Below are 27,000 nucleotides of genomic sequence, written 5' to 3'. Positions count from 1 at the left end.
CCGACCAGCACTCACCAGCCCGAGAGGCTTGTCTGCTCACCCGCCGGGGCGGGCGGGGCTGGGAGCTGAGGCTCCGGCTTCGGAGGTCGGATCGCAGGGAGAGGACTGGGGCTGGCGGCGTGAACACAGCCTGAAGGGGCTAGTGCGCCACAGCTGGCCATGAGGGAGTCCGGGAAAAGGTCTGGATCTGCCGAAGAGGCAAGAGACTTTTTCTTGCCTCTTTGTTTCGCGGGGCGCAAGGAGAGGGGATTCAGAGCGCCGCCTAAAAGAACTCCAGGGACAGGCGTGAGCCGCGGCTATCAGCGCAAACCCCAGAGACGGGCATGAGACGCTAAGGCTGCTGCTGCTGCCACCAAGAAGCCTGTGTGCAAGCACAGGTCACTCTCCACACCGCCCCTCCCGGGAGGCTGTGCAGCCCGCCACTGCCAGGGTCCCGTGATCCAGGGACAACTTCCCCGGGAGAACGCACTGCGAGCCTCAGGCTGCTGCAACTTCCCGCCGGCCTCTGCCGCTGCAGGCTCGCCCTGCATCCATACCCCCTCCCTCCCCCCGGCCTGAGTGAGCCAGAGCCCCCGAAGTAGCTGCTCCTTTAACCCCGTCCTGTGTGAGCGAAGAACAGACGCCCTCAGGCGACCTACACGCAGAGGCGGGTCCAAATCCAACGCTGAACCCCGGGAGCTGTACGAACAAAGAAGAGAAAGGGAAATCTCTCCCAGCAGCCTCAAGAGCAGTGGATTAAAGCTCCACAAACAACTTGATGTACCCTGCATCTCTGGAATACCTAAATAGACAACGAATCATCCCAAATTCAGGAGGTGGACTTTGGGAGCAGGATATATTAATTTTTCCCCTTTTCCTTTTTTGTGAGTGTATGTGTGTATGCTTCTGGGTGAGATTTTCTCTGTATAGCTTTGCTTTCACCATTTGTCCTAGGGTTCGGTCCGTCCGCATTTTTTTTTTACTTAAAAATTTTTTTCTTAATAAATTTTTTCTTAATAATTTTTTTCTTATTTTTTATTATAATAGCTTTATTTTATTTTATTTTATCCTCTTGCTTTCTTTCTTTCTATTTTTTCTCCCTTTTATTCTGAGCCATGTGGATGAAAGGCTCTTGGTGCTCCAGCCAGGCATCAGGGCTGTGCCTCTGAGGTGGGAGAGCCAACTTCAGGACACTGGTCCACAAGAGACCTCCCAGCTCCACGTGATACCAAATGGCGAAAATCTCTCAGAGATCTCCATCTCAACATCAAGACCCAGCTTCACTCAACGACCAGCAAGCTACAGTGCTGGACACCCTATGCCAAACAACTAGCAAGACAGGAACACAGCCCCATCCATTAGCAGAGAGGCTGCCTAAACTCATAATAAGGCCACAGACACCCCAAAACACACCATCAGACGTGGACGTGCCCACCAGAAAGACAAGATCCAGCCTCATCCACCAAAACACAGGCACTAGTCCCCTCCACCAGGAAGCCTACACAACCCACTGAACCAACCTTACCCACTGGGGACAGATACCAAAAACAACGGGAACTACAAACCTGCAGCCTGTGAAAAGGAGACCCCAAACACAGTAAGATAAGCAAAATGAGAAGACAGAAAAACACACAGCAGATGAAGGAGCAGGGTCAAAACATGCCAGACCTAACAAATGAAGAGGAAATAGGCAGTCTACCTGAAAAAGAATTCAGAATAATGATAGTAAAGATGATCCAAAATCTTGGAAATAGAATAGACAAAATGCAAGAAACATTTAACAAGGACGTAGAAGAACTAAAGAGGAACCAAGCAATGATGAAAAACACAATAAATGAAATTAAAAATACTCTAAAAGGGATCAATAGCAGAATAACTGAGGCAGAAGAATGGATAAGTGACCTGGAAGATAAAATAGTGGAAATAACTACTGCAGAGCAGAATAAAGAAAAAAGAATGAAAAGAACTGAGGACAGTCTCAGAGACCTCTGGGACAACATTAAACGCACCAACATTCGAATTATAGGGGTCCCAGAAGAAGAAGAGAAAAAGAAAGGGACTGAGAAAATATTTGAAGAGATTATAGTTGAAAACTTCCCTAATATGGGAAAGGAAATAGTTAATCAAGGCCTGGAAGCACAGAGAGTCCCATACAGGATAAATCCAAGGAGAAACACGCCAAGACACATATTAATCAAACTATCAAAAATTAAATATACAGAAAACATATTAAAAGCAGCAAGGGAAAAACAACAAATAACACACAAGGGAATCCCCATAAGATTAACAGCTGATCTTTCAGCAGAAACTCTGCAAGCCAGAAGGGAGTGGCAGGATATACTTAAAGTGATGAAGGAGAAAAACCTACCACCAATATTACTCTACCCAGCAAGGATCTCATTCAGATTTGATGGAGAAATTAAAACCTTTACAGACAAGCAAAAGCTGAGAGAGTTCAGCACCACCAAACCAGCTTTACAACAAATGCTAAAGGAACTTCTCTAGGCAAGAAACACAAGAGAAGGAAAACACCTACAATAACAAACCCAAAACATTTAAGAAAATGGGAATAGGAACATACATATCGATAATTACCTTAAATGTAAATAGATTAAATGCTCCCACCAAAAGACACAGACTGGCTGAATGGATACAAAAACAAGACCCATATATATGCTGTCTACAAGAGACCCACTTCAGACCTAGGGACACATACAGACTGAAAGTGAGGGGATGGAAAAAGATATTCCATACAAATGGAAATCAAAAGAAAGCTGGAGTAGCAATTCTCATATCAGACAAAATAGACTTTAAAATAAAGACTATTACAAGAGACAAATAAGGACACTATATAATGATCAAGGGATCGATCCAAGAAGAAGGTATAACAATTGTAAATATTTATGCACCCAACATAGGAGCACCTCAATACATAAGGCAAATGCTAACAGCCATAAAAGGGGAAATTGACAGTAACACAGTCATAGTAGGGGACTTTAACACCCCACTGTCACCAATGGACAGATCATCCAAAATGAAAATAAATAAGGAAACACAAGCTTTAAATGATACATTAAACAAGATGGACTTAATTGATATTTATAGGACATTCCACCCAAAAACAACAGAATACACATTTTTCTCAAGTGCTCATGGAACATTCTCCAGGATAGATCATATCTTGGGTCACAAATCAAGCCTTGGTAAATTTAAGAAAATTGAAATCGTATCAAGTATCTTTTCCGACCACCACGCTATGAGACTAGATATCAATTACAGGAAAAGATCTGTAAAAAATACAAACACATGGAGGCTACACAATACACTACTTAATAACGAAGTGATCACTGAAGAAATCAAAGGGGAAATCAAAAAATACCTAGAAACAAATGACAATGGAGACACGACAACCCAAAACCTATGGGATGCAGCAAAAGCAGTTCTAAGAGGGAAGTTTATAGCAATACAAGCCTACCTCAAGAAACAGGAAACATCTCGAATAAACAACCTAACCTTGCACCTAAACAATTAGAGAAAGAAGAGCAAAAGAACCCCAAAGCTAGCAGAAGGAAAGAAATCATAAAGATCAGATCAGAAATAAATGAAAAAGAAATGAAGGAGACAATAGCAAAGATCAATGAAACTAAAAGCTGGTTCTTTGAGAAGTTAAACAAAATTGATAAACCATTAGCCAGACTCATCAAGAGAAAAAGGTAGAAGACTCAATTCAATAGAATTAGAAGTGAAAAAGGAGAAGTAACCACTGACACTGCAGAAATACAAAGGATCATGAGAGATTACTACAAGCAACTCTATGCCAATAAAATGGACAACCTGGAAGAAATGGACAGATTCTTAGAAATGCACAACCTGCTGAGACTGAACCAGGAAGAAATAGAAAATATGAACAGACCAATCACAAGCACTGAAATTGAAACTGTGATTAAAAATCTTCCAACAAACAAAAGCCCAGGACAAGATGCCTTCACAGGCGAATTCTATCAAACATTTAGAGAAGAGCTAACACCTATCCTTCTCAAACTCTTCTAAAATATTGCAGAGGGAGGAATATTCCCCAACTCATTCTACGAGGCCACCATCACCCTGATACCAAAACCAGACAAAGATGTCACAAAGAAAGAAAACTACAGGCCAATATCACTGAGGAACATAGATGCAAAAATCCTCAACAAAATACTAGCAAACAGAATCCAACAGCACATTAAAAGGTTCATACACCATGATCAAGTGGGGTTTATTCCAGGAATGCAAGGATTCTTCAATATACGCAAATCAATCAACGTGATACATCATATTAACAAATTGAAGGAGAAAAACCATATGATCATCTCAATAGATGCAGAGAAAGCTTTTGACAAAATTCAACACCCATTTATGATAAAAGCCCTGCAGAAAGTAGGCATAGAGGGAACTTTCCTCAACATAATAAAGGCCATATATGACAAACCCACAGCCAACATTGTCCTCAATGGTGAAAAACTGAAACCATTTCCACTAAGATCAGGAACAAGACAAGGTTGCCCACTCTCACCACTATTATTCAACATAGTTTTGGACGTGTTAGCCACAGCAATCAGAGAAGAAAAAGAAATAAAAGGAATCCAAATCGGAAAAGAAGAAGTAAAGCTGTCACTGTTTGCAGATGACATGATACTATACATAGAGAATCCTAAAGATGCTACCAGAAAACTCCTAGAGCTAATCAATGAATTTGGTAAAGTAGCAGGATACAAAATTAATGCACAGAAATCTCTTGCATTCCTATACACTAATGATGAAAAATCTGAAAGTGAAATTAAGAAAACACTCCCGTTTACCATTGCAACAAAAAGAATAAAATATCTAGGAATAAACCTGCCTAAGGAGACAAAAGACCTGTATGCAGAAAATTATAAGACATTGATGAAAGAAATTAAAGATGATACAAATAGATGGAGAGATATACCATGTTCTTGGATTGGAAGAATCAACATTGTGAAAATGACTCTACTACCCAAAGCAATCTACAGATTCAATGCAATCCCTATCAAACTACCACTGGCATTTTTCACAGAACTAGAACAAAAAATTTCACAATTTGTATGGAAACACAAAAGACCCCGAATAGCCAAAGCAATCTTGAGAATGAAAAATGGAGCTGGAGGAATCAGGCTCCCTGACTTCAGACTACATTACAAAGCTTCAGTAATCAAGACAGTTTGGTACTGGCACAAAAACAGAAACATAGATCAACGGAACAGGATAGAAAGCCCAGAGATAAACCCACGCACATATGGTCACCTTATCTTTGATAAAGGAGGCAGGCATATACAGTGGAGAAGAGACAGCCTCTTCAATAAGTGGTGCTGGGAAAACTGGACAGGTACATATAAAAGTATGAAATTAGAACACTCCCTAACACCACACACAAAAATAAACTCAAATGGATTAAAGACCTAAGTGTAAGGCCAGACACTATCAAACTCTTAGAGGAAAACATAGGCAGAACATTCTATGACATAAATCACAGCAAGATCCTTTTTGACCCAACTCCTAGAGAAATGGAAATAAAAACACAAATAAACAAATGGGACCTAATGAAACTTAAAAGCTTTTGCACAGCAAAGGAAACCATCAGGAGCCAGAGCAGCACAGCTGCAACCACCCAGCAAGAATCCCACCCCCTCCCCTCCTTGCCAGCCTGTCAGGAGAGCCCTGTGCTGTAGAGCATCAGTCCCCAAGGGCTGGTTTCCTGGAAGAAAATTTTTCCACGGACTGGGGGTCCGGGATAGGGGGGGGAATGATTCAGGCCTGATGCTAGCAATGGGGAGGGGGGGATTGTGGACCCCTGCTCTAGAGCGAGCTCCCACCTCTCCGTTATCTGATCAGAGAATAAAGCTTTCCTTTGCTCCTAACCCAAACTTGTTTGGCTCGAAGGACACTGGACAGAAGGACCCTTGTTGGGAACCCACTCAGGAGGATCTGTAACACAACTATGTGACTCATCACCTTTTGAAACTTCATTCATTTCATTGATTGAATTATGCTCTAAGAAAACCCAGATAAACCAGATATGGCTTCCAACCTCAAAAACCCTTTTTATGGGCTGGAAATATCTTTTTTATCACTGAGCTCAATTCACTAATGGTTCATTTCATCTTATGATGATGAAATTTGTTTTACAATTTCACATTCTCCCTCATGTATTTGTTCCTTTCTGGACTCATTGCCACAGCCCTGGTTCATATCTTTATTTCCTGAACTATTTTTCCTGACCATCCTAGCCGTAAGTCATAGACATCATATGATTTAGAACTTGCTGGGCCCTAAACATTTCTATCCCAGTGATTCTCAAACAGTGGTTGCCATACTTCTAATGAGTCATGGTGTTCGTAAAGGTGGATCCTCATAAATCTGTGAGAATTCCTTTTTCTTCAGTTCTTTTGGATGCAAAAAAAGTATGCCAGGATTTTCTTTCTCTCTCCTCCTTCTGACCACACTTAAGTATATCTATTTTAAAGAATGGAAACAGAATTTTATCAGTTTTCTTTATATTATATACGTCCCAAAATTAAGGAAAGAATAAACCTTTAAGCCACAAATGTAGACAGTCTAGACACGGTTATTAAACTTAAATTTAATTGAAATTAAAAATCTACTTCCTTACTCTTGCTAGCCACGTTTCAGTTTCAAGGGTTCAACAGCCATATATGACTAGTGGCTACCATACTGGGCAATGTGGATATAGAATATTTTAAAAATCACAGAAACTCCTATTGGATGGTATTTGATGGAAGAATGCCCTCGGACTGCCCACATTAAGCCCAGGACTAACTGATGCTGCTTTTGAACCATATCTTGTTCCTTAGTCCTCAAGAATTCCCATGGAGCCTGCAACTGAGAGCTAAGGGGTAACAAAATCTGAGTTCTAAGACCCAAAGACTCGTGAAGTGATCAAGTGGAAGGAGGCCTGTGTTTTTCCCCACAAACCTTAAAAAATGATGTTCCCTGAACTCTACTCCAAAGTAGCAGCAGTCATGTGGATGGATACAGAACAAGAGCTTTCAAACACCTCCCTTCCTCACCAAGAAAAAGGTGTGAGACCAGCTTTACCCCAGAGTGACGACAAATCCCTGATGAAGGAGGGCCAGTGTCAGATGAACATGGGTCATCTGGTGTCACTATGAGAGCCATTTAGGATCTTGAAGTTATCTAAATATGACAAAAATCAGAATCCTAAAATCTGTATAGGAGAAGGGAAATTTAGCAGCCCCAGTTAGTCCCTCTGGAAAGCGGATGTAGGATAAGAGACTCAGAAGAAAGACTGCCTTATATTTGTGCCACCTGCATGGGCTGTCCCAGAGCATCCTAGCACTACAGGTCACTACTAATGTCTTCTGCTGTTTGTCTGATGGAGTTAGAATTAAATCTTAATCCCTACTGCAGGATCCACTGAACCAGCTTGATTGCTGTATTCCTTTGATCCTTGAGTGCCCTTTGTTATTAAACATTCTCTAAGGACCCATACAGTCTCACTCCTGTAGACTCTGTTCCCTCTTACATTATCTCCAGGGTCTTTTTGCCCTTGTAATGGACTCACCCCTAGCACTTGATTTTCCTTTTTATTTCAGACAGTTTGCTCCAATTTCTACCGCAATCTACTCTTTTATGCTTGTAAATGCATCCAAATCCTATACCTAAACTCCAATGCTTTAATCAATGAATGAAGTCCTGTTCCATATAGACCATATATCGAAAACAAATGTTAGCATTTAAACTGATTCCTAGACTCTTTGATCAATCTTTTCTCCATATTTGGATTCTGTAAATTCTCAGAATTTACAGCCGTTAAAATTACAACTGGGGCAGCCTCTCTGACCCTGTATCTGGGCTACGTTATACAGAGCTAGCTCTACTTCAAGTTAGTACTTCCTGGCTCAGTTGAACTTGGGTCATTCCAGAGTCTCTAAAATCACTCTATGCCTCCATTTTGGCCTAATATGGCCAAATGGTCTGTAACACTTCATGCCCAGATCAACCCAAATTACATTTCCTTCCACTTACACAAATCCTACAGCTTTCCCAAAGACTATTTCAAGTCTCCTTTCTATGTGAAACCTTCCTTAACTGCCTACACACATTGTAGATTTCCTGCTTATCTGATCTCTTACAATATCTGCATTTAGTTCCACACATTTATTATGTATGCTAATAGCTCTCCCTAATTTCTTGAAGGCAATGGCTCATTTATTCATTTACTCAGTCTTCCAACTTTTATAAAAATGTGTAAAAGCCACTCTCTTAGATGATAAAGGTACAACAGGTTAAAAAGTTCCTATTCCAAATCTGAAGAACCCACAATTTATAGAGGAGTACAGACTAAGAAGGCAAAATACACCTGTTGATTTAATAACTCAGTGATAACTACGGGAGGGAGGAAACTCTTTAATTTAGAGTTATAAAATACATGATACATTACATGATAATTACATGAAATTACATGATAATTACATGATAGTTTATAACTATCATGTAAATAAAAGGCTCTGAATGGTAAAGAGGTGGTATTTAAAATTGTATTTTCAAGAAAGGACAAATTAAACTTTAGGGTCATGCTAGGTATAAGGATCAGCTAGGTTTTGGGGTGGGTGGGAAAGGGCTTAGACTCAAAGAGAAATAGGTAACGACTGTATAGAGAAGGATGGCTTTGTTGCATGAAAAGACAGAGTGAGCCGAGGAAGAAGTAAAAGGTACTATGTAGATGGAAAATGATCATGGAAAGAAATTTTATTGATACATAAATATAGACAACCATAAAACATTCAATTCCATTCATTTTCTGAGGAGGAGTTAAGTGATGTAACAGTGGACAGAGAACATCATTTAATTTCATGGATTAGAGTTGACTAGAAGTTTCAGGGACTATAGAAAGAGGACCCTATAAAGAAATTAATGCAACCAATATTGATGAGTCAAAGTTCTTTCATAGCAAAATAAATGTATATTCAAAGGACACACTAGAACTTTTTAATATACACTTCTATTTTTCCAGATCCCTTATTTTAAAGCACATAAGGATACAGTTCATTTAGAAATTGGGAATTTCTTCAATCTTTTACCTTCTTGTAGATCAGTCCAATTACAGCTGTCTTAATTTTTGCTGAAGTGAGCATGTTAAAACGTTGGTACTGCTGAAGGATCAGGGTTTGCAAGAAGACAACGACAAAAAGTGCCAAAGCATAACCATAGCCACTCCAGCCAAAATCTGGGCGGTGTTCACAGAAAATGATCATTTGCCTGAATGTCACATGCAAATTGAGAAAAGGGAAGAAATGTTAAACATCTGAAGTAATAAAATGCTTATATGAATTAAGTACTGTCAAAATGTTACACATACACACACACACACACACACACACACACACACTTGCCTGTTTTTTTACTTGCCCAATTTGGCATCCTTTCCCCCTTTATTTTTACTCAAGTATATATAATAAATAGAATCAACAATAATTATCGCAGGCTTGTGGGTAGAAGGATATTTTCTAGTTTTCATATGGCAATCTCATCAAATAATTAAATGCTCTGGCCTAACTTCATCATGAAAATTGAGACACAGAGATATTTAAAAGTTCTTTTTTTTTTTTGCTGAAATCATGCATTTTGTTAAATATAGGGAAACATGACAATTAGAACTTAAGTAGAGAATCTCTTAGCATGGCAAAAAGACACTGTTTCTTTAAAGGCCTGAATTATAGCTCACCTTTTATTACTTTTATGCATATCCAATTTCCCTCTCCTCTACCGTTACTTATTTCCTCTTAAGTTTGGTGACAACACGGTCATCGTGATTAAGGTCAATGCTGGGTACACCTAGACAATGGGGATGGTTCTAATTATCTAAGCTTCGATCTACTTTATTGACAGCTTGGACAGTTAATGGATGTACACTTAAAAGCAATTCATGTTGCCCGAATTGCTTTATAAACCAAGTACTTCAAAAATTATCTTTATTAAAATTGTACCTTAGAATCAAATATAATACCAGTGCCTCTAAAAATCCTACTATAAACCTCTAGTCACTGAAAATCACTATTTGAAGTGACCACAACCCACATAAACATTATACAACAGCAGGTCCTGTATTTTTAGTTGATGTCTATCAGATGCCATCCATTGGGACTCCGAATTATTTTTACAAAAGCAACTTACTAAATAACTTCTTGGTCTCAGAATTAAATTTCCTGAACGAGAAGCACTATTCTTCTTACTGTAGATACATCTATCAATTAGACTATTTCCTGTTTCATAAAATCAAACAACTAAATGACTATCACCAGGTACTATATTAATATGGAACTACTAAAAATATTTCCAGGAAATACTGTAAATAATCTGTGATCAAGGCATGGTAAAGATCGTAAACCTATATTCATGATATCAGATATAAATACTCATTTTTTTGTTTGACTGACATTAGAATAAAATCCCAATAAATGGGAAAAAAGAGTAAGCACCATGATCAACAAGAAACAAATTTCTTCTACTAGTAAATTAATGAAAGTATTATTTTGATATATTTATTATACATGAGACATGATCATATAAATTCATAAAATTCTTTCTGATGACTCAATTCTTCCCCAATGCAGGAATTGTAAGTTTATTCAGCTACTCTAGAATGAGTGTTTCTTGGAAAAGCATAGCTTTGGATAAGTCCATTTACTCAGTAATCCATTCAGGAAATGTATTTCGTTCTATGTGCCAGGCTCTGTGCTAGGAGCTAAGGACACAAAAATTGAATAAGTTCCTGGAGGAACTTATAGTCTACTCAGGGAGAAAGACATGTCAACTGACTCATTTCAATGCAATGTTGAAATTTCTGTTTTGCAGGTGTGATCAAGCTAGTATGTTATAGAAAGTGTGTGACAAAATTAGGAAGACAATTCTCTACCCCACAGCCAAGGACTTAACAATTCTTTAGTACCCAACAGACTGCACATTTGGGAAGAACACAGAGACACTGAATTGCCATCGTCTATAACTATTTTCAGAAAGAGTGACCACAGTGAGATTCTCTAATGAGTTTCTTGAGCAGTAGTCAGTCATTGGCAAATGGAAATCAGAACATGACTAAGAATGGCTGGAGATCACTTGCTACTCCTCTCATTTTGAATTTGAACCTAATTCCCCTCCCTTTGGATCTGAGCTGAATTAAGGGATTGCTTGACCAAAATAATATGGCTCAAGTGACATTCTGGGATTTCCAAGTCTAGGTCGTAAAACGACTTGCCTAAACTTCTTGGAATGTTTACTCTGGGAACATCCAGCTGCTATGTAAGAAGATCAACTAACCAGAGACCTCAGTGCTTAAGCTAACCATTCAGAGAAGCTGTGGAGAGAGAGAAAAAGAGGGAAAGAGAGATGACCATTTCCAGCCATCTTAGCCCAGGCATCAGGCATATAAATTTAGAAGCCATCTTCACATTCTGGTACCAGCAGATGCAGAAAAGAATCAAGGTATCACTCAGCCAGCAGCCAGGTCCAAGTTCCCAGATGCATGTCTCTATTGGAGCTGCTACAACTATCTCAACCCTTCAAGCTACTCAGTGAATGCCCCAGTCATTGTGGAGCAGAGAAAAGCAATCTCTCTCTGAAGTCCTGGTCCACAAAATCATGAACATAATAAAATCATGGTTGTTTTATACCACTTAGTTTTGAAGTGGCTAATTTTGCAGCAATAGATCACCAGAACAGGGCAGGAGAGTAGATGCTGGCCAATGCATCTCTCATAGATGGACTTCTGGTCATAGATGAATGGTAATTACTCAGTGGTAACTACTTAAAAATAACTGGGATATTCAGAGGTGAGGGGCAGAGGCAGGGGGAATGAGACATCTGTTATCTTGTCTGTGGGAGGAGGGGACGGTTAATCCAGGAGACATTTGGCTTATATGTCTATAGACAAGGGAATCAAATAGAGACTCTGGGGTAAAAACAACAGAAACAGTTTTCTGACAGCAATAAAACAGCTTCTACCCTTGGATTCCTTAACACCATTCTCTTTCGGTTCTCCTCTCTCTGTTCCAGCCACTCCTTCTCACTATCTTTTGATGGATTTCCCTGTCTTCACCACCTCTACACACTGAAAAAGCTTATGATTTTTTGTGTGGACATCTTTACTTCCCTTCACTGTAACTAAGGTGACCTCATCCAAAACAGTAGCTTGATATACCCAGTCTAATTTGGAACAGTTCCCAAATTTATCACTCTAGCCTATATCTTTCCTAACTCCAAACTTATGTAGACAATTGCTCATTCAAACTTTTTACCTAAATGTCTGTCAGGGATCCCCAAGACCACTCCCTCGTTAAATGATTCATTAGAACAACTTTTAGGACTCAGCATATAGTCATATCCACGACTATTAATTATTATGGTGAAAGGATGCAAAACAAAATTAACAAAGAGAAAAGGTGAGTGGGGTGAAGTCTAGGGGAAAACAGGTACAAGCTTCAAAAAGTCCTCTCTCAGTAGAGTCACAGAGAACACTCTTAATTCTCCCAGCAGCTAGTTGTGGCAAATATATGAAACGTTGTCCACCAGGGAAGCCCTTTAAAGACTCAGCACCCAGGGCACCCTCTTCCTAACACACGCCCAAATTCCAGACTCCCAGAAGGAAAGCAGGTATTCAGCATGGACCATGTTGACTGTATAAACAGTCTGGACATACTGAACTACTCCTATCAGTTAAGGTAGTGGGAACCCTCCTGAAATTCAAGTTCCAACCGCCAGCCAAAGGCCAGCCCTATAAACAGACCTTCCAAAGGACAGCAGTCAGGTCTGCTATTTTAATTCTTTTCTGCAGAATGGCTAATACATATTTCAAATTTAGCAAATTCCACTCCCTCCTTGACTCTTTCCTGAGCCTTCCATACCTCAGTAAATGGTAACTCATTTACCTTGTGATTTAACGGAAACTCGGAAGCCACCCTTGACTCCTTTCATCCTCTCTCAACCTACGTTCAATCTATCAGTGCATTATGTTGACTCTACCTTTAAAATAAAGCCAGGAGCTAACCACTTATCACCTTCATTGCTACAACCTAGTTGAAGCCCTCACTGACTTTTGCCTGGATTATCTTAGCTGTTCCTTCTTCCACTCTTGCTCTATTTTATTCTCTGTGCAGCAGCTAGAGTGATTCATGTAAAACTGAAGTCTAATCATATCATTCTACGCTCAAAATCATTCAAAGGTTTCCCTTCTAATATATCACGTTCCATAAGGCCCTTCAAAATCTTTTCCAGCCCCCAAATCTTTCTGACCCCAGTCTTATCACTTTGCTTTTCTGACCTCTCAGCTTCCCTGCTCCAGCCTCACTAGCTTTCTAAGGGTCTTCAAAGACACCAAGCACGCTGCTGCCTCATGGCTTTAGCCCTACTTGTGCTTCCTATTTGCAACAGATATGGTCTCGGCTTCCTCCCTAACTTCCTTCAGAACTTTGTTCAAATTTCACCTTATAACAAATGTCTTCCCTAATCACCTCACAGAAAAAAACAACTTCCAGTTCCCCAGACTGGTATTCCCTACCCTATTGCCTTGCTGCACTTTGCTTTCCTTAGCACTGATTATTTCTTAATACAATTTATACTTATTCATTTGTTTATTATTTATCTCTCCCTTCTAAGTGTCATCAGGGCAGAGACTTTTTGATTTTTGCTCTATCCCCATGGTCTACTTAGAACAGTTTGGCATGTAGTAGGTGCTTAATAAATATTGGATAAATATGTGCCCGAATATTATTTGGGATCCAGGCAACTCAGGATTAATTCTATTTTCAAGAATTAAATTGTTCTTAAAAACTCCAACTTGAAAACTTACTCAAAACAAAGAATATAATTATTAGTTCACAAAAAAAGGTTTCCTTGTGTTTCCTTCATATGACAGGCAGAGGTAAGGAAATGTCCCCTTGAAAAAGGTAGCATATAGTCAAGGACTCAATTTTAATGTCTGCCCATGAATTCTTGCATATAGATACTATAGAGATATTATAGAAATTCTTTAATTTTTTTCTCTCTATATGTACACATAAATATATACACATACATATATATTTATATATATTTATATATTATTACCTTAGCTGATAAATTTCAATTCCCAAAAGTCCACAGCTAAGGAAAATAGTAGAGGTATGTGTCCTTTCATTTTCTAAACATACACTCAAGCCAGATTTCCTAGATTTGAATTGTAACTCTGGCATTTTCTAACTGTATGGTCTTAGGCAAAGTACTAGAATTTCTTTGTTTCTGCATTGTGATAGTGGATACAATATTACTTCCTACACCATAGGATTGTTGTAAAGATTAAATAAGATAATTAATATAAAGATTTTAGAACAGTGCTTAGTACATGGTAGGTTTCAGTAATTACTCACTATAGTATCATAATTCACATTCATATCACAGGCAAACGTAATAGACTGCCTGTATTCTAAATAAAATTTGTAATTGGGACCTATCTCACTCTTTTTTAGTGAATGATTTGCTTATCATTTTCCTGTGGGAAGAAGAAAAAACAAGACTTCAACTTACTTCATTATGAGTGGGCTAGTGAAGGACAAAACATCAGCAAACACTTTGAATAAAGCAACTTGAATCAGGACAAACTTAAAGGTGTTCCACAATGCACGGAGTAGAGACGGTTTCCTGGTATGTGCCTCTTTATGAAAAGATGACTACATAATTAAAGAAAATAAAAACAATGTGAAAAGGGAACAGAACTAATACATAAAATATATATAAACTAACCATAAAATTAGTATTGTACTCCAAAGATAGTAAAGCAACAAAAAAAGAATAAATTCAGCTAAACTTGAAAATATGGCCCATATCATTGGTATGGTATGTCTCCAAACCACATGGTATTATTTATACCATGTGGCATAAGTGGAAAAATATTTTATTTTATCACTTTTGTGAGTTTTGAAACTGTTTAAATAATACAGGTTTTATCTTCAAATTATGTTTTCTTTTTGAGAAGTCTAAAGACTATATATATATTCATGTGTGTGTGTGTGTGTGTGTGTGTGTGTGTGTGTGTGTGTATCATGCTACATGTGGAGAACCTATCCCTGCCCCACAAGCTTTGGCCTTGGCCACTATATGACTCACTTTGACCAATAGACATGATTCTCTGAGATATGCAGACCATCTTTGCCATGATGGATGAGGAAAGATATTGGTGAGAGGCCAAAAATTATATACATATCAACACATTTGCTCCTGAGTTTTGAAGGGAAGAGATGCTTAATAATTTGATGACAGAAATTAGCTGCAATAACAACCAATTATACGTATAGAAATGGCTTGTTATTTCACATATTTAAGGGATTTTCTATATTGATAATAATAATAATAATACCTCATATTTGGAACAAGCTTTATTAGTTTTTTAATTAAGTACTAAGAATTTAATAATTAATTACCTTTACTTTTTGCCTCTCTTGATTCTTTAAAACTTCCTTCCTCCATTGTTTTTCGAAGATGGGACACACAATATAGGAGGAATCACTTTCATTTAGTTCGAAAAGATCCTCTCTTTCCAAAGGTTTTTTATAGCCTAAAATAATTATTCTAAAAATGAAAGAGCAAGGTAAACAATTCAGTAAAACCAACAATGAAGTTAAAGCTAATTTTGCACACATTTGCTTGACTTCTTGATTTATAAATTATTTTATTGATCAGGTTGGAATGACTAGAGAGTGTGTTTGAAAACTCATACAACTCTATCCTGGAGTTCAATAATGTATAATAATCCTTTGTAGCTTTTAACAGGGCTGCTTAGATATCCAGTTATTCAGTGAAACACTAACTTCATTTACTCATCTCATACTGGAGACGCCCACCTACCCTACCTCCCTTACTGAAATTTAAATAGCTAACTTTCACAGCAAGGTATTCACGCCAAAACCCATATTTGCTTTTTAGCCTTGTATCAGAAGAGAAACGGATTCATCCTCTGCTGGGACTATATATACCCTTTGACACTTGACTTTACAGAATGTCCAAGTGGAGTACCTGTATCTGCCCCACAAACTTAGGCCTTGGCCATGTGACTTACTTTGATCCATAGCATATGAGCCAATGTCACAGAGCCATTTTGGAGCTGATACCTTAAGAAGTACAGCAAGATACTGCCAGCCTCTTAGTACTTCCACGTTCCTCCATTCAAAAAGCTTGCCGCAGAGTACATGGTGAGTAATTATGCAAAAACAATGGGTCTAAACTGAGATTTTCCCAGGCAAACAAAGGTGCATGGTCTAGTTATACCACAAACGTTATTGTGGCAGACAATGATTTATATTTTTACCTTACACCCATCCCTTTTGCCTCATCTCTTCCTACTAACTGGAATTTGATATTTATTCATTTGAAAATTTCTTGAACTCAGAGTAAGTCCTTATTCCAGCCACAGAGTGATGATCTGTGATTGGCCTAAATCAGTCCTGGTAATCTCATTACTTTTTTGCTTAGCATTAAATAATATAACTCAGTTATGGCTAAGGAAATCTAAACAGAAGTCTGCTGAGGAGGACTTTCTTTTTCAAAAGAAGACACAAACCAGGAAGTTCCCTGGTTGCCTAGTGGTTAGGAGTCCACGCTCTCACTGCCGTGACCTGGGTTCAATCCCTGGTGGGGGAACTGAGATCCCGCAAGCCGGGCCGCGCGGCCAAAAAAAAAAAAAAAAGACACAAAACTTCAAAAGGAGAAAATGCTTGCCTTCCTTTTCCTGCACCTTCCTCCTTCCTCCCTGTACTGAAGACATAATGGTCTGAGATGGAGAAGCCACCTTTGCCACCATGGGTGAAAAGCCAAATACTAGAAATGGAGGGTGGAAAGATAGAAAAAGCCTGGGTCCTTGATAACATTGCTGAGGTAGTTCACCAGCCTATTCCCTGCTGGTGAACTACCCAACAACATAAGAAAATATATACATATCTATTTAAGCTATTATTATTTGGCTATTCTGTTACCTGAAGCCAAACACACTGCTAAGTAATACAGTTCAGATATAGTCAGTTTTGAGCTTGATGACATGACTCGTTCAATAAGAAATTAAACTACCATTTAAACCCAGGCCTTCTGACTCTATAGCTTCAGTTTTTTCCATTACAAAGTATATTAGTCCAAGAGACCATAACAAAGTATTACACTACTCCAAATTGGAACTGCTTTCATTGTCATTGTTACTGAACAATCTGAATTGATTGACCCTCGGATGGATTTAAACCCTGTGGTAACCAGTCTCCACTGGATTCAATTTTACTTTTATTACACTATCTAATATCATATTACAATTCATATTTAACAAAAAGGCTTAAATGTACTAAGAAGACCTTCCGTAATCATGTTTCTGTTGGCTCAATATGCTGGACAATTTCCTTCAGTGCACTTTTTAAAACATATTAAGCAATAAACTACTTCTGTGTCATATTAAGTCCTTCTATTCTGTTCCACAAAATAAATATTCATTTTCAAAATAAGATTGCATTGATTTTCACAGAAGCATTTTTAATAACATTTACTGCCTCAGCATTTTGAGTTAGAACTGTGCAAAACTCAGCGGTTTTGGTTCACGGGGATAAGTGACCCCTGGCTTTCATGCTGAGTCTCCAAATAATGCAGCATCTAAAAGTGACACTTAAGCTGAATTGATTGTGGTGTATTTGGGCTCGGCTGTGACTTCACTTTTGCCAGGTGTGTGCTTCTTCCACCTCTTTTGCTCTCTTCTGGTCTAACTTTTACACATAAGCACCTAGGAAAAGAGGAAGTGGTGTTTCTTTAAATCAATTGATGAAGCAGCTTTGGGGAAGCAACTAGGACCAGTAGTTGACCCTCCCAATGAGTGAAATGTAGCATGCACCAGGTCCCACAAACTTGTGGACTTTAGTCCTAAAGCAATAATAAAGGTACATACATGAATCTTGTGTTTTTTAGATTGATATTTCTTTTCAAAGGACATTCACTTAAACTACTTTGATACTCACAACACTCTAAAGCATGCAGAGCAATATTAATTTCCCATTTTTACAGGTGGTTAAACAGCAGGAACTCTAGGGACTGGCCACAGGTTTGTTTTTTTTTTTAATTTTTATGTATTTATTTATTTATTTACTTATGGCTGTTTTGGGTCTTGGTTTCTGTGCGAGGGCTTTCTCCAGTTGCGGCAAGCGGGGGCCACTCTTCATGGCGGTGCGCAGGCCTCTCACTATCGGCCACAGGTTTTTAAATGTGATATACACCAGTGCTAACTTAACCAAAGGCAGACAGTGTCATTAAGTGTAATATTTCTACTCTGCATTCAATTTTGTTACATTAGAGAGAATTTTGAGTGTATTTAACATTAACAAGGGTGCATAAGTATCTCATCCAGCTGATGTTAAAGGTAGTAAACCAGTGGCAGTTGGGCAGGAGGATGAGATGAAAAGTAAATTTTGTAGATGAGTAATAATTGAATACTTGGAAAGTATAGATATACAGTAGCATCATCATTTTCATTATTGCTAATTACGTTTTTAAACATTTCTGGAAAGGGGTGATTGTGTAATGGGAAAAGGCAAGACAGTCTGTACAAAAATCGTAGGATAGGACAAAGTTAGGAAATGTACAAGTTTTATCAATATGTGAGCAAAAGGTAGGACAGATTGAATAGTGTATCCCTGGTTAAAATAATAATTCAACTGTGACCTATAAGAACTTTAACTAGATTTTTCCATGTATGTCAAGGGGATTATTCTGTGACCATGATTATTATACACTGATGACAGATTATATTTGCTAATAAAGCCTTCATAATTACTTGATCATCAACATGATCTAGACAGCTACTGCCTTAGAGATTAAGGCTCATAAGCATATAATTGGCTAATTGTTTGTATCATCTGAGTACATTTTAATTGAATTATTCATATAATTATGGGAGCTTGAATTTGGCCTAGGAAATAATTTCTGACTTCATTCTGTAACTCAAAGAACAGATCTGAGAACACAATTAACCACTGTCTTCAAAGAGACATTCTCTTAAACAATAGCTATGTTTCAGCTGCAATTGTTTGATCACCAGATAAGAAACCACATTAGATTAACGCCAATGATAGTTTCAGATAATGGCATGCGATGAAAATATCTCCTATCTAGTGCTGAGATGTTAAATTTAAACAGAAAATAAATGCGATATTAAAAAATTATAGCTTATTGCCTATTTGATCTAAGATATGGACTTCAAGCTATTGGGTTGCCATATTTTAAAATTTGCTATGTTTTATCTTGCTTATTACATTTAATTTCAGCTTCTTCCTTTAGGCCTCCTAAAATGGTGTTTGTAATATTTAATATAAATGCATATAGTTTTTATAACTTGATAATAAAAGTTTTAAAGTACATTTACTTAAAATTATTTGCATCATTTACATTCTGTGATAGTCTGTGACTTAAAAATGACACTCTGATAACTATGTATAAAATAGGTAACTAATGAGAGCCAACTGTATAGCACAGGGAACTCGACTCAGTGCTCTGTGGTGACCTAAATGGGAAGGAAATCCAAAAAAGAGGGGATCTATGTAAATGTATAGCTGATTCACTTTGCTATACATTAGAAATTAACACAACATTGCAAAGCAACTATACTCTAATAAAAATTAATTTAAAAAAGAAAGAAAAAACTTATTATAATGGTATATTTGAAAAGCAGGATACAAAATTGTGTATGGAATCTGACAAGGGCAATGTCAGTGATTTTTTTAAAAGGCAAAGCATGAAAATAAAATGGAAAGGAAAATCTGCGCTCCCCCCACCAAAACAATGAGAGTCTGAATTTTTAAAGCCAGTGTAGACATCACTCTTTCTCTCAATTCATGGATGAGACAGAACTCAGGTTTGGAAAACATATCTACATATACACAAATTTGAAAAATCAAAATTGTTAACTGTAAATAGCCCACATTTACATTTACATTTCTATTTAACCTTTATTTTTTTCTAGTGCGTAACAATGTAGCATATTGGCGTAAAATTTTTGTCATCCTCTTTAAGTGATTCCTAGATTTGTATAACTTGGAATTCTTATCATAATTCAACCTCTTCTGCCCAATTATTTGCTCATCAAGTATATCAGTTTTCTACTTCAACAGCTTTCATAAAAATCACCAATCATCTTTACAATGGAGAATATACTCAGCTCTTATTTCAATTTACCCCTTTTCAGTATTTAGCCCTATTGGTCACTTTGTATTTCTCCTTTTTTGACAGTTTCCCTAGCTTACAATCACATGCTTTCTTTGGTTTGTCTCTCATATTCTGAGTACTTAGCTTCCTTTGTAGACTCCCCCTCCTCTCACTGTTTAAATACTAAATGTACTGTTTGTTCATCCTATTCAATAGGATCTCCTTCTGGATGATCTCAGTCAGGCTCATGGCTTCAACTACTGATCTACGGTCAGTGACCCTCAAATCCACATCCACAGGTCTGAGAGCTACTTTTCCATAGATATTTTTTATGGGAATGAGTCAGGCACCGGAAATTGAAACTTCCCCAAACCGAAGTCACAAAATTTTTAACAACACCTAATCCTCTCAGTTATCTGAGCCAGAGATTGAGATTTATTCAACACTTTTCCCAGTTCCTCAATTTCCTCAACCAACCAACTCTCTCTCTTAAATAGCTCTTGAATCTGTTCCTTCCTCTTCATCATCTTTATCATTACCACAGTTCAGATGGTAACCATAAATCTACCAGGATACCCAAAGAGCCTTTTAACCTCTCTCTCTGTCTCCATTTTCATCTCCTACATATCATATCCACAGAATTGCAAAGGTGATTTTTCTGAAGTGCAAATAGTATGTCACTCTCTATTTAAAATCCTTCCCTGGCTTCTCACTATCTTCAGGATGTCCTAGAGAACTCTTTCTGATCTGTCCTTCCAGCTTGATCGCTTGCCACACCAACACTCTGCAATGTGGAAGGGTCAGTTCTCCTCTGCCTCTGTGGTTTGCATATGGTATTTGCTCAACTTGGAATGCCACGTGGCTCACCCCTACACCTTTTAAATGTTGGGTTAAACCATTAATCACTTGTGAAACATTCCCAAACTGTGCAAACTTGGTTAGATGACACTCCTGAAAATTGTTTCTCCATCATGTTTATACTGTCTTTTGCCTTTTTGGGTAATTGATAGTGTACTTCTTTTTTTTTTTTTTTTTTTTTTTTTTTTAAACATCTTTATTGAAGTATAATTGCCTTACAATGGTGTGTTAGCTTCTGCTTTATAACAAAGTGAATCAGTTATACATATACAATATGTTCCCATTTCTCTTCCCTCTTGCATCTCCCTCCCTCCCACCCTCCCCATCCCACCCCTCTAGGTGGTCACAAAGCACCGAGCTGATCTCCCTGTGCTATGCGGCTGCTTCCCACTAGCTATCTATTTTACATTTGGTAGTGTATATATGTCCATGACACTCTCTTACCCTGTCACATCTCACCCCACCCCCTCCCCATATCCTCAAGTCCATTCTCTAGTAGGTCTGTGTCTTTATTCCCATCTTGCCACTAGGTTCTTCATGGCCCTTTTTTTTTTTCCTTAGATTCCGTATATATGTGTTAGCATACTGTATTTGTTTTTCTCTTTCTGACTTACTTCACTCTGTATGACAGACTCTAACTCCATCCACCTCATTACAAATACCTCCATTTCATTTCTTTTTATGGCTGAGTAATATTCCATTGTATATATGTGCCACATCTTCTTTATCCATTCATCTGTCGATGGACATTTAGGTTGCTTCCATGTCCTGGCTATTGTAAATAGAGCTGCAATGAACATTGTGGTACATGACTCTTTTTGACCTATGGTTTTCTCAGGGTATATGCCCAGTAGTGGGATTGCTGGGTCGTATGGTAGTTCAATTTGTAGTTTTTTAAGGAACCTCCATACTGTTCTCCATAGTGGCTGTATCAATTTACATTCCCACCAACAGTGCAAGAGTGTTCCCTTTCCTCCACACCCTCTCCAGCATTTATTGTTTCTAGATTTTTTGATGATGGCCATTCTGACCGGTGTGAGATGATATCTCATTGTAGTTTTGATTTGCATTTCTCTAATGATTAATGATGTTGAGCATTCTTTCATGTGTCTGTAGGCCATCTGTATATCTTCTTTGGAGAAATGTCTGTTTAGGTCTTCTACCCATTTTTGGATTGGGTTGTTCGTTTTTTTGTTATTGAGCTGCATGAGCTGCTTGTAAATCTTGGAGATTAATCCTTTGTCAGTTGCTTCATTTGCAAATATTTTCTCCCATTCTGAGGGTTGTCTTTTGGTCTTGTTTATGGTTTCCTTTGCTGTGCAAAAGCTTTTAAGTTTCATTAGGTCCCATTTGTTTATTTGTGTTCTTATTTCCATTTCTCTGGGAGCTGGGTCAAAAAGAATCTTGCTGTGATGTATGTCATAGAGTGTTCTGCCTATGTTTTCCTCTAAGAGTTTGATAGTGTCTGCCCTTACACTTAGGTCTTTAATCCATTTTGAGTTTATTTTTGTGCATGGTGTCAGGGAGTGTTCTAATTTCATACTTTTACATGTACCTGTCCAATTTTCCCAGCACCACTTATTGAAGAGGCTGTCTTTTCTCCACTGTATATGCTTGCCTCCTTTATCAAAGATAAGGTGACCATATGTGTGTGGGTTTATCTCTGGGCTTTCTATCCTGTTCCATTGATCTATATTTCTGTTTTTGTGCCAGTACCAAACTGTCTTGATTACTGAAGCTTTGTAATATAGTCTGAAGTCAGGGAGCCTGATTCCCCCAGTTCCATTTTTTGTTCTCAAGATTGCTTTGGCTATTCGGGGTCTTTTGTGTTTCCATACAAATTGTGAAATTTTTTGTTCTAGTTCTGTGAAAAATGCCAGTGGTAGTTTGATAGGGATTGCATTGAATCTGGATAGTGTACTTCTTAATCTTTTTACTTCTACTATGAATTCCTGGAAGACAGGATCTAGGTCATTTATGTCTGCATTTTTAAAGGTTAGCATAATGTAGGGCATCTAGTATACAACCAAACTTTTCTTTTTTTTTACACCATTCGGCTACTCTTGAGAACATATTTGTAGATCAAATTGGGCAATTTTGTTTCTACCAACTAAAGATCAAGGAGCATTAAGATGATAAACTTAGTTTCATATTATCATAAAATTTCTGTGGGGAAAATAAATACATTTCTAAAGAAAGCTTCTGAATTTATAAAATTAGAAAAAAATCAACTCTTCTCATTAAATATGATGTAATTCTTGTGTTAAAGCCTTCATCACACATTATAGATGAATTACTCTATGAGAAGAATCACATTATGTGTCTTACAAAAATGATTGTGTGTGTGTTTTAATAGTAGTATACATAAGTATATATGAGAGCATTTCCAGGAAAGAGTAGAATAATGAAACGAACAAACAAACAAAAATGTGAAACATGAACTCAAAAAAACTGACTTCTAACATCAGGTCAGTGTGCTCCTACATGGGTATCAATGGACAAGTTACTTCCTCTTCCTGAGCCTCAGATTTTCTCATCTGTTAAAGCCTATCTCATAGGACATAGGGGAGAATTAAATGAAATAAAATGTATAAAGTGGGTAACATATTTGATGTTTATATATTATACATATATATATATATATATATATATATATAATTATTATTTTTTTTTTTTGCCCTTCCCTAGTGCTAACAGGGGTACAAATCCTATAAAGGGGCAGCCTTATTACAGGAGTATTAGTAGTCTTATCTGTGGAACTATTTAGTATGTTACTATATGTGATTTTTTTGTAATAGATAATATGAGAAGAAAACCTATACAAAGTTATTTTGTAAAAATATTCATGCTTAGATTAAAGGAATAACATGTAGGTGTCATTTCTCTTGGAATCTTCCTCAGTGTGGTATACTACAGATAAATTAGTAAAATTCCTACCTGCTAAACCAGGAATAGGTCATCTTACTGAAGAATGAAGCACTTTTCTCTGGACTGCATTTCTAAAAAAAAAAGAATATATATAAAACAACTATTGTATGAAGAAAATGTCTTTATTTTACATTTGAAATATCTTTGTCAGCAAGTGGAAGAGTAGACATGAAATCATTTATGTTTCAGCTACATTGATATCATAATCTTTAAGGAATACAATTAAGATATTCTTGGACAGGGGTTGCACTAGAAGAATTTTAAGATTTCTCCCAAAATTACAACTGCTTACATAGCAAGAAACCATGTAGAATAGGAAAATTATTTCTAAAATTCCTATTACTTCCTCTCTCTTTCTCTCTCTCTCTCTATACACACACACATGTATATACATAGCTCCTTGAATTTATATGACTGTGTATATATGTATGCATATGCTTATGTATATGAATACATATATACACACATAATTTAGCTTACATATATGTATAAGCTAAATTTAAAACATTTTAATTGCTAAATTAAAAACAGTTTTGGCTTTCTTCTGAAAAATAGAAAAATAATAGACTATAACAGGCATTTGGTTTACTAACTTCTGTGTGTTTAATTACATAATTTGTATAAATGTATAAATATACACACAATTATATATTTATCACTATTGCATATTATTTGGGGAGCTTATAATATTTCCATAAAATTCTTCCCATTGACCTGGTGAGTTCAACCAAAAGAGGAGGGGTTTACAAGGGAAGTTCTCAAAAGTCATAATTTTACATTTTTAAGGTCAGCATCAATCTGTGCCTTTTAAAAAGTTAAACTAATCACAATATTAAATTTCATTCTTAGAAATTGTCCCATATTTAACGATTTTTGCATTGATCCTCTCTAATCCAGTTCTGATTTCATATTCAAAAAGTGTTTACCACATTTTTAAAAATTCTGATTCTAGAAGTAATGAGTGAAACAATGTTTCATCCTATACAGCAAAATGTCCCGACTATAGAGGAGAAAACGTAATACTCACTCCAAATCTGTTCTCTTAGTTATACCAAACGGTATACTCTAAATCTTTGAAGAAATGTATATGTGTGTGTGTATATACACACACACAAACACACACATAGAGTTGACCCTTGAACAACATGAGTTTGAACTGCATGGATTTGAACATTTGGATTGCTTTCAATAGTAAGTACTACACAATCAGGGGTTGTTTGAATCTGTGGATGAGGAACTTTGGATGTGGAGGAACAGCACACATGGAAAGCCGACTATAAGTTACATGTGAATTTTCGACGTCAATGAGGCTCGGCACCCTTAACCTCTGTGTTGTTCCAGGGTAAACTGTAATTTAGCAAATTGGTATTTATCCTTACATGATTATTTCAAGAAGTAAATGCTGTGACAAACGTAAAACATTTATCACATGGTGGCCCCAAATAACCACTCAAACACGTGAACTATAGAACTGTCATAACTCTTGTTACCAAACATATTATTTGGAAAATAAGTATCAATGCATATATCAGTGGGGAAAATGTTCTGAAAACTCTCTGATTAACCTGGAAGTCACATTTTATTTTACAGGGAGTTGCCAATTTGATAACTGGCCACCAGTGTGAAGATTGTATTCTCATCCAAAATACATATATTTCTGTGGCTGATTACAAACGGCTACAAATTCTTTGCAGCTTTTCCCATCAAGAGACAGACTCTATTTCCCACTCCTTGAATCTGGGCTGGCACTGCTTCTTGTTTTGATTATGAGAATGCAACAGGAGTGACATTAAGAGAACTCCAACTCTAAGCTTCAAGAGGCTTGCTATGCTTGGAACCCTGAGTGAACCACATGACTGAGACCCAGCTAACCTCCTGGAGGATGAGAGACCACATGGAGGAGAACCAAGGTTCTCATCTGGTCATCCTGGCCAACAGCTTGAAAACTGCCAGACGTATGAGGAAATTGGTCCTACATAATCCAGCCACCAGCCAACTCTCCAGCTTATAGCACATGCCTGAGAGAGCTCAGCAGAGCTCAGCCAAGCTAACCCAAACCAGGACACCATCTAGCTGGTCCAGAGAATCATTAGCTAAATAAAAAAGGTTGTTGTTTTCAGGGCCAACGTCTTGCAAAGCTACTAGACAAGGTTACTTTCGCAGGTCAAGAACTGGGTATTTGATTTAATATTTGCTCTAGGCCCATTTTGCATGTGAAAGCATCTTATACGAGGCTCTTTGAGTCCTCTGGTAAACAGCCTCCTTAAATGTGGGCCAGGCATCTTATACTGAATTTATTACAGTGAATTCCAAGCATATTTACCTCCCAGAAGAAATGGCAGGCAGGTAAAATATCTGGTAAATGTAATTAAGCCTTACTAAGCACCAAGAATGTGTAAATGACTTCTCAATAAATAATTACTGAATACATAACATGGGTCTCACTGAGTTTCTTATGGATATATTGCTGCAAAGCAACATCTATGTTAAAAAACCAGGATATGACAATTCTGACAGTATCTTCCAATGTTCTAATTCACTCCCATCTTCTCCACTGGCCATTTTGCAATCCTTCTAACTCACCTATTCTCACTCTGACAGCACTTCCTCTGCAGATGTAACTGACACCAAATGATTTCTCATTTTTTTCATCTCCCCAGGCCCACTACAGGCCTTTGTTTTCTAAGCTATTTTATTATCTTTGTACTTATCTACCACTGGGCATATAGTAGGCATCCCATAAACACACCTTAATATTAATGACTTATGGGCAATTTTCATTTGAATGGTGGTCCTGTTATTTCTGAATTATGATGGAGGAGCAGAAAGTTTAGCCCACAGCATAGCTTGGGTCCAGGATTTAGTGAAATGTGCTGCTCTCAATCTTCTTTGGGTTCACCCTTGAGATGTGGCCTCCTGAGGATGTGGTGTGATTGCTACAGTTAACAATACCTCATAACCCCTAACTTCAGGTGCTTTCCTTGTGGGTATTAAAGGAGGGTCCTG

The 27,000-nt window shown here is 37.6% G+C and overlaps 1 protein-coding gene across 2 annotated transcripts in view; it reads right to left on the bottom strand.

Moving 5' to 3' along the window:
• The window catches only part of LOC118893927 (multidrug resistance-associated protein 1-like), an 84,354-nt gene that overhangs the window by 54,999 nt on the left and 2,355 nt on the right, over positions 1–27,000 (bottom strand). For both annotated transcript variants that reach the window (XM_036849586.1, XM_036849587.1), the window contains exons 2-5: positions 24,004–24,065; positions 15,468–15,615; positions 14,575–14,717; positions 9,099–9,276 (exon numbers count right to left, since the gene is read on the bottom strand). In XM_036849586.1, coding sequence (XP_036705481.1) covers positions 9,099–9,276; positions 14,575–14,717; positions 15,468–15,615; positions 24,004–24,065 — 531 coding nt within the window. The remainder of the gene's footprint in view (positions 1–9,098; positions 9,277–14,574; positions 14,718–15,467; positions 15,616–24,003; positions 24,066–27,000) is intronic.

This window comes from Balaenoptera musculus, chromosome 4 (assembly GCF_009873245.2).
Source record: "Balaenoptera musculus isolate JJ_BM4_2016_0621 chromosome 4, mBalMus1.pri.v3, whole genome shotgun sequence".
Taxonomy (NCBI): Eukaryota; Metazoa; Chordata; class Mammalia; order Artiodactyla; family Balaenopteridae; genus Balaenoptera; species Balaenoptera musculus.
This window is presented reverse-complemented; position numbering and strand designations above follow the sequence as displayed.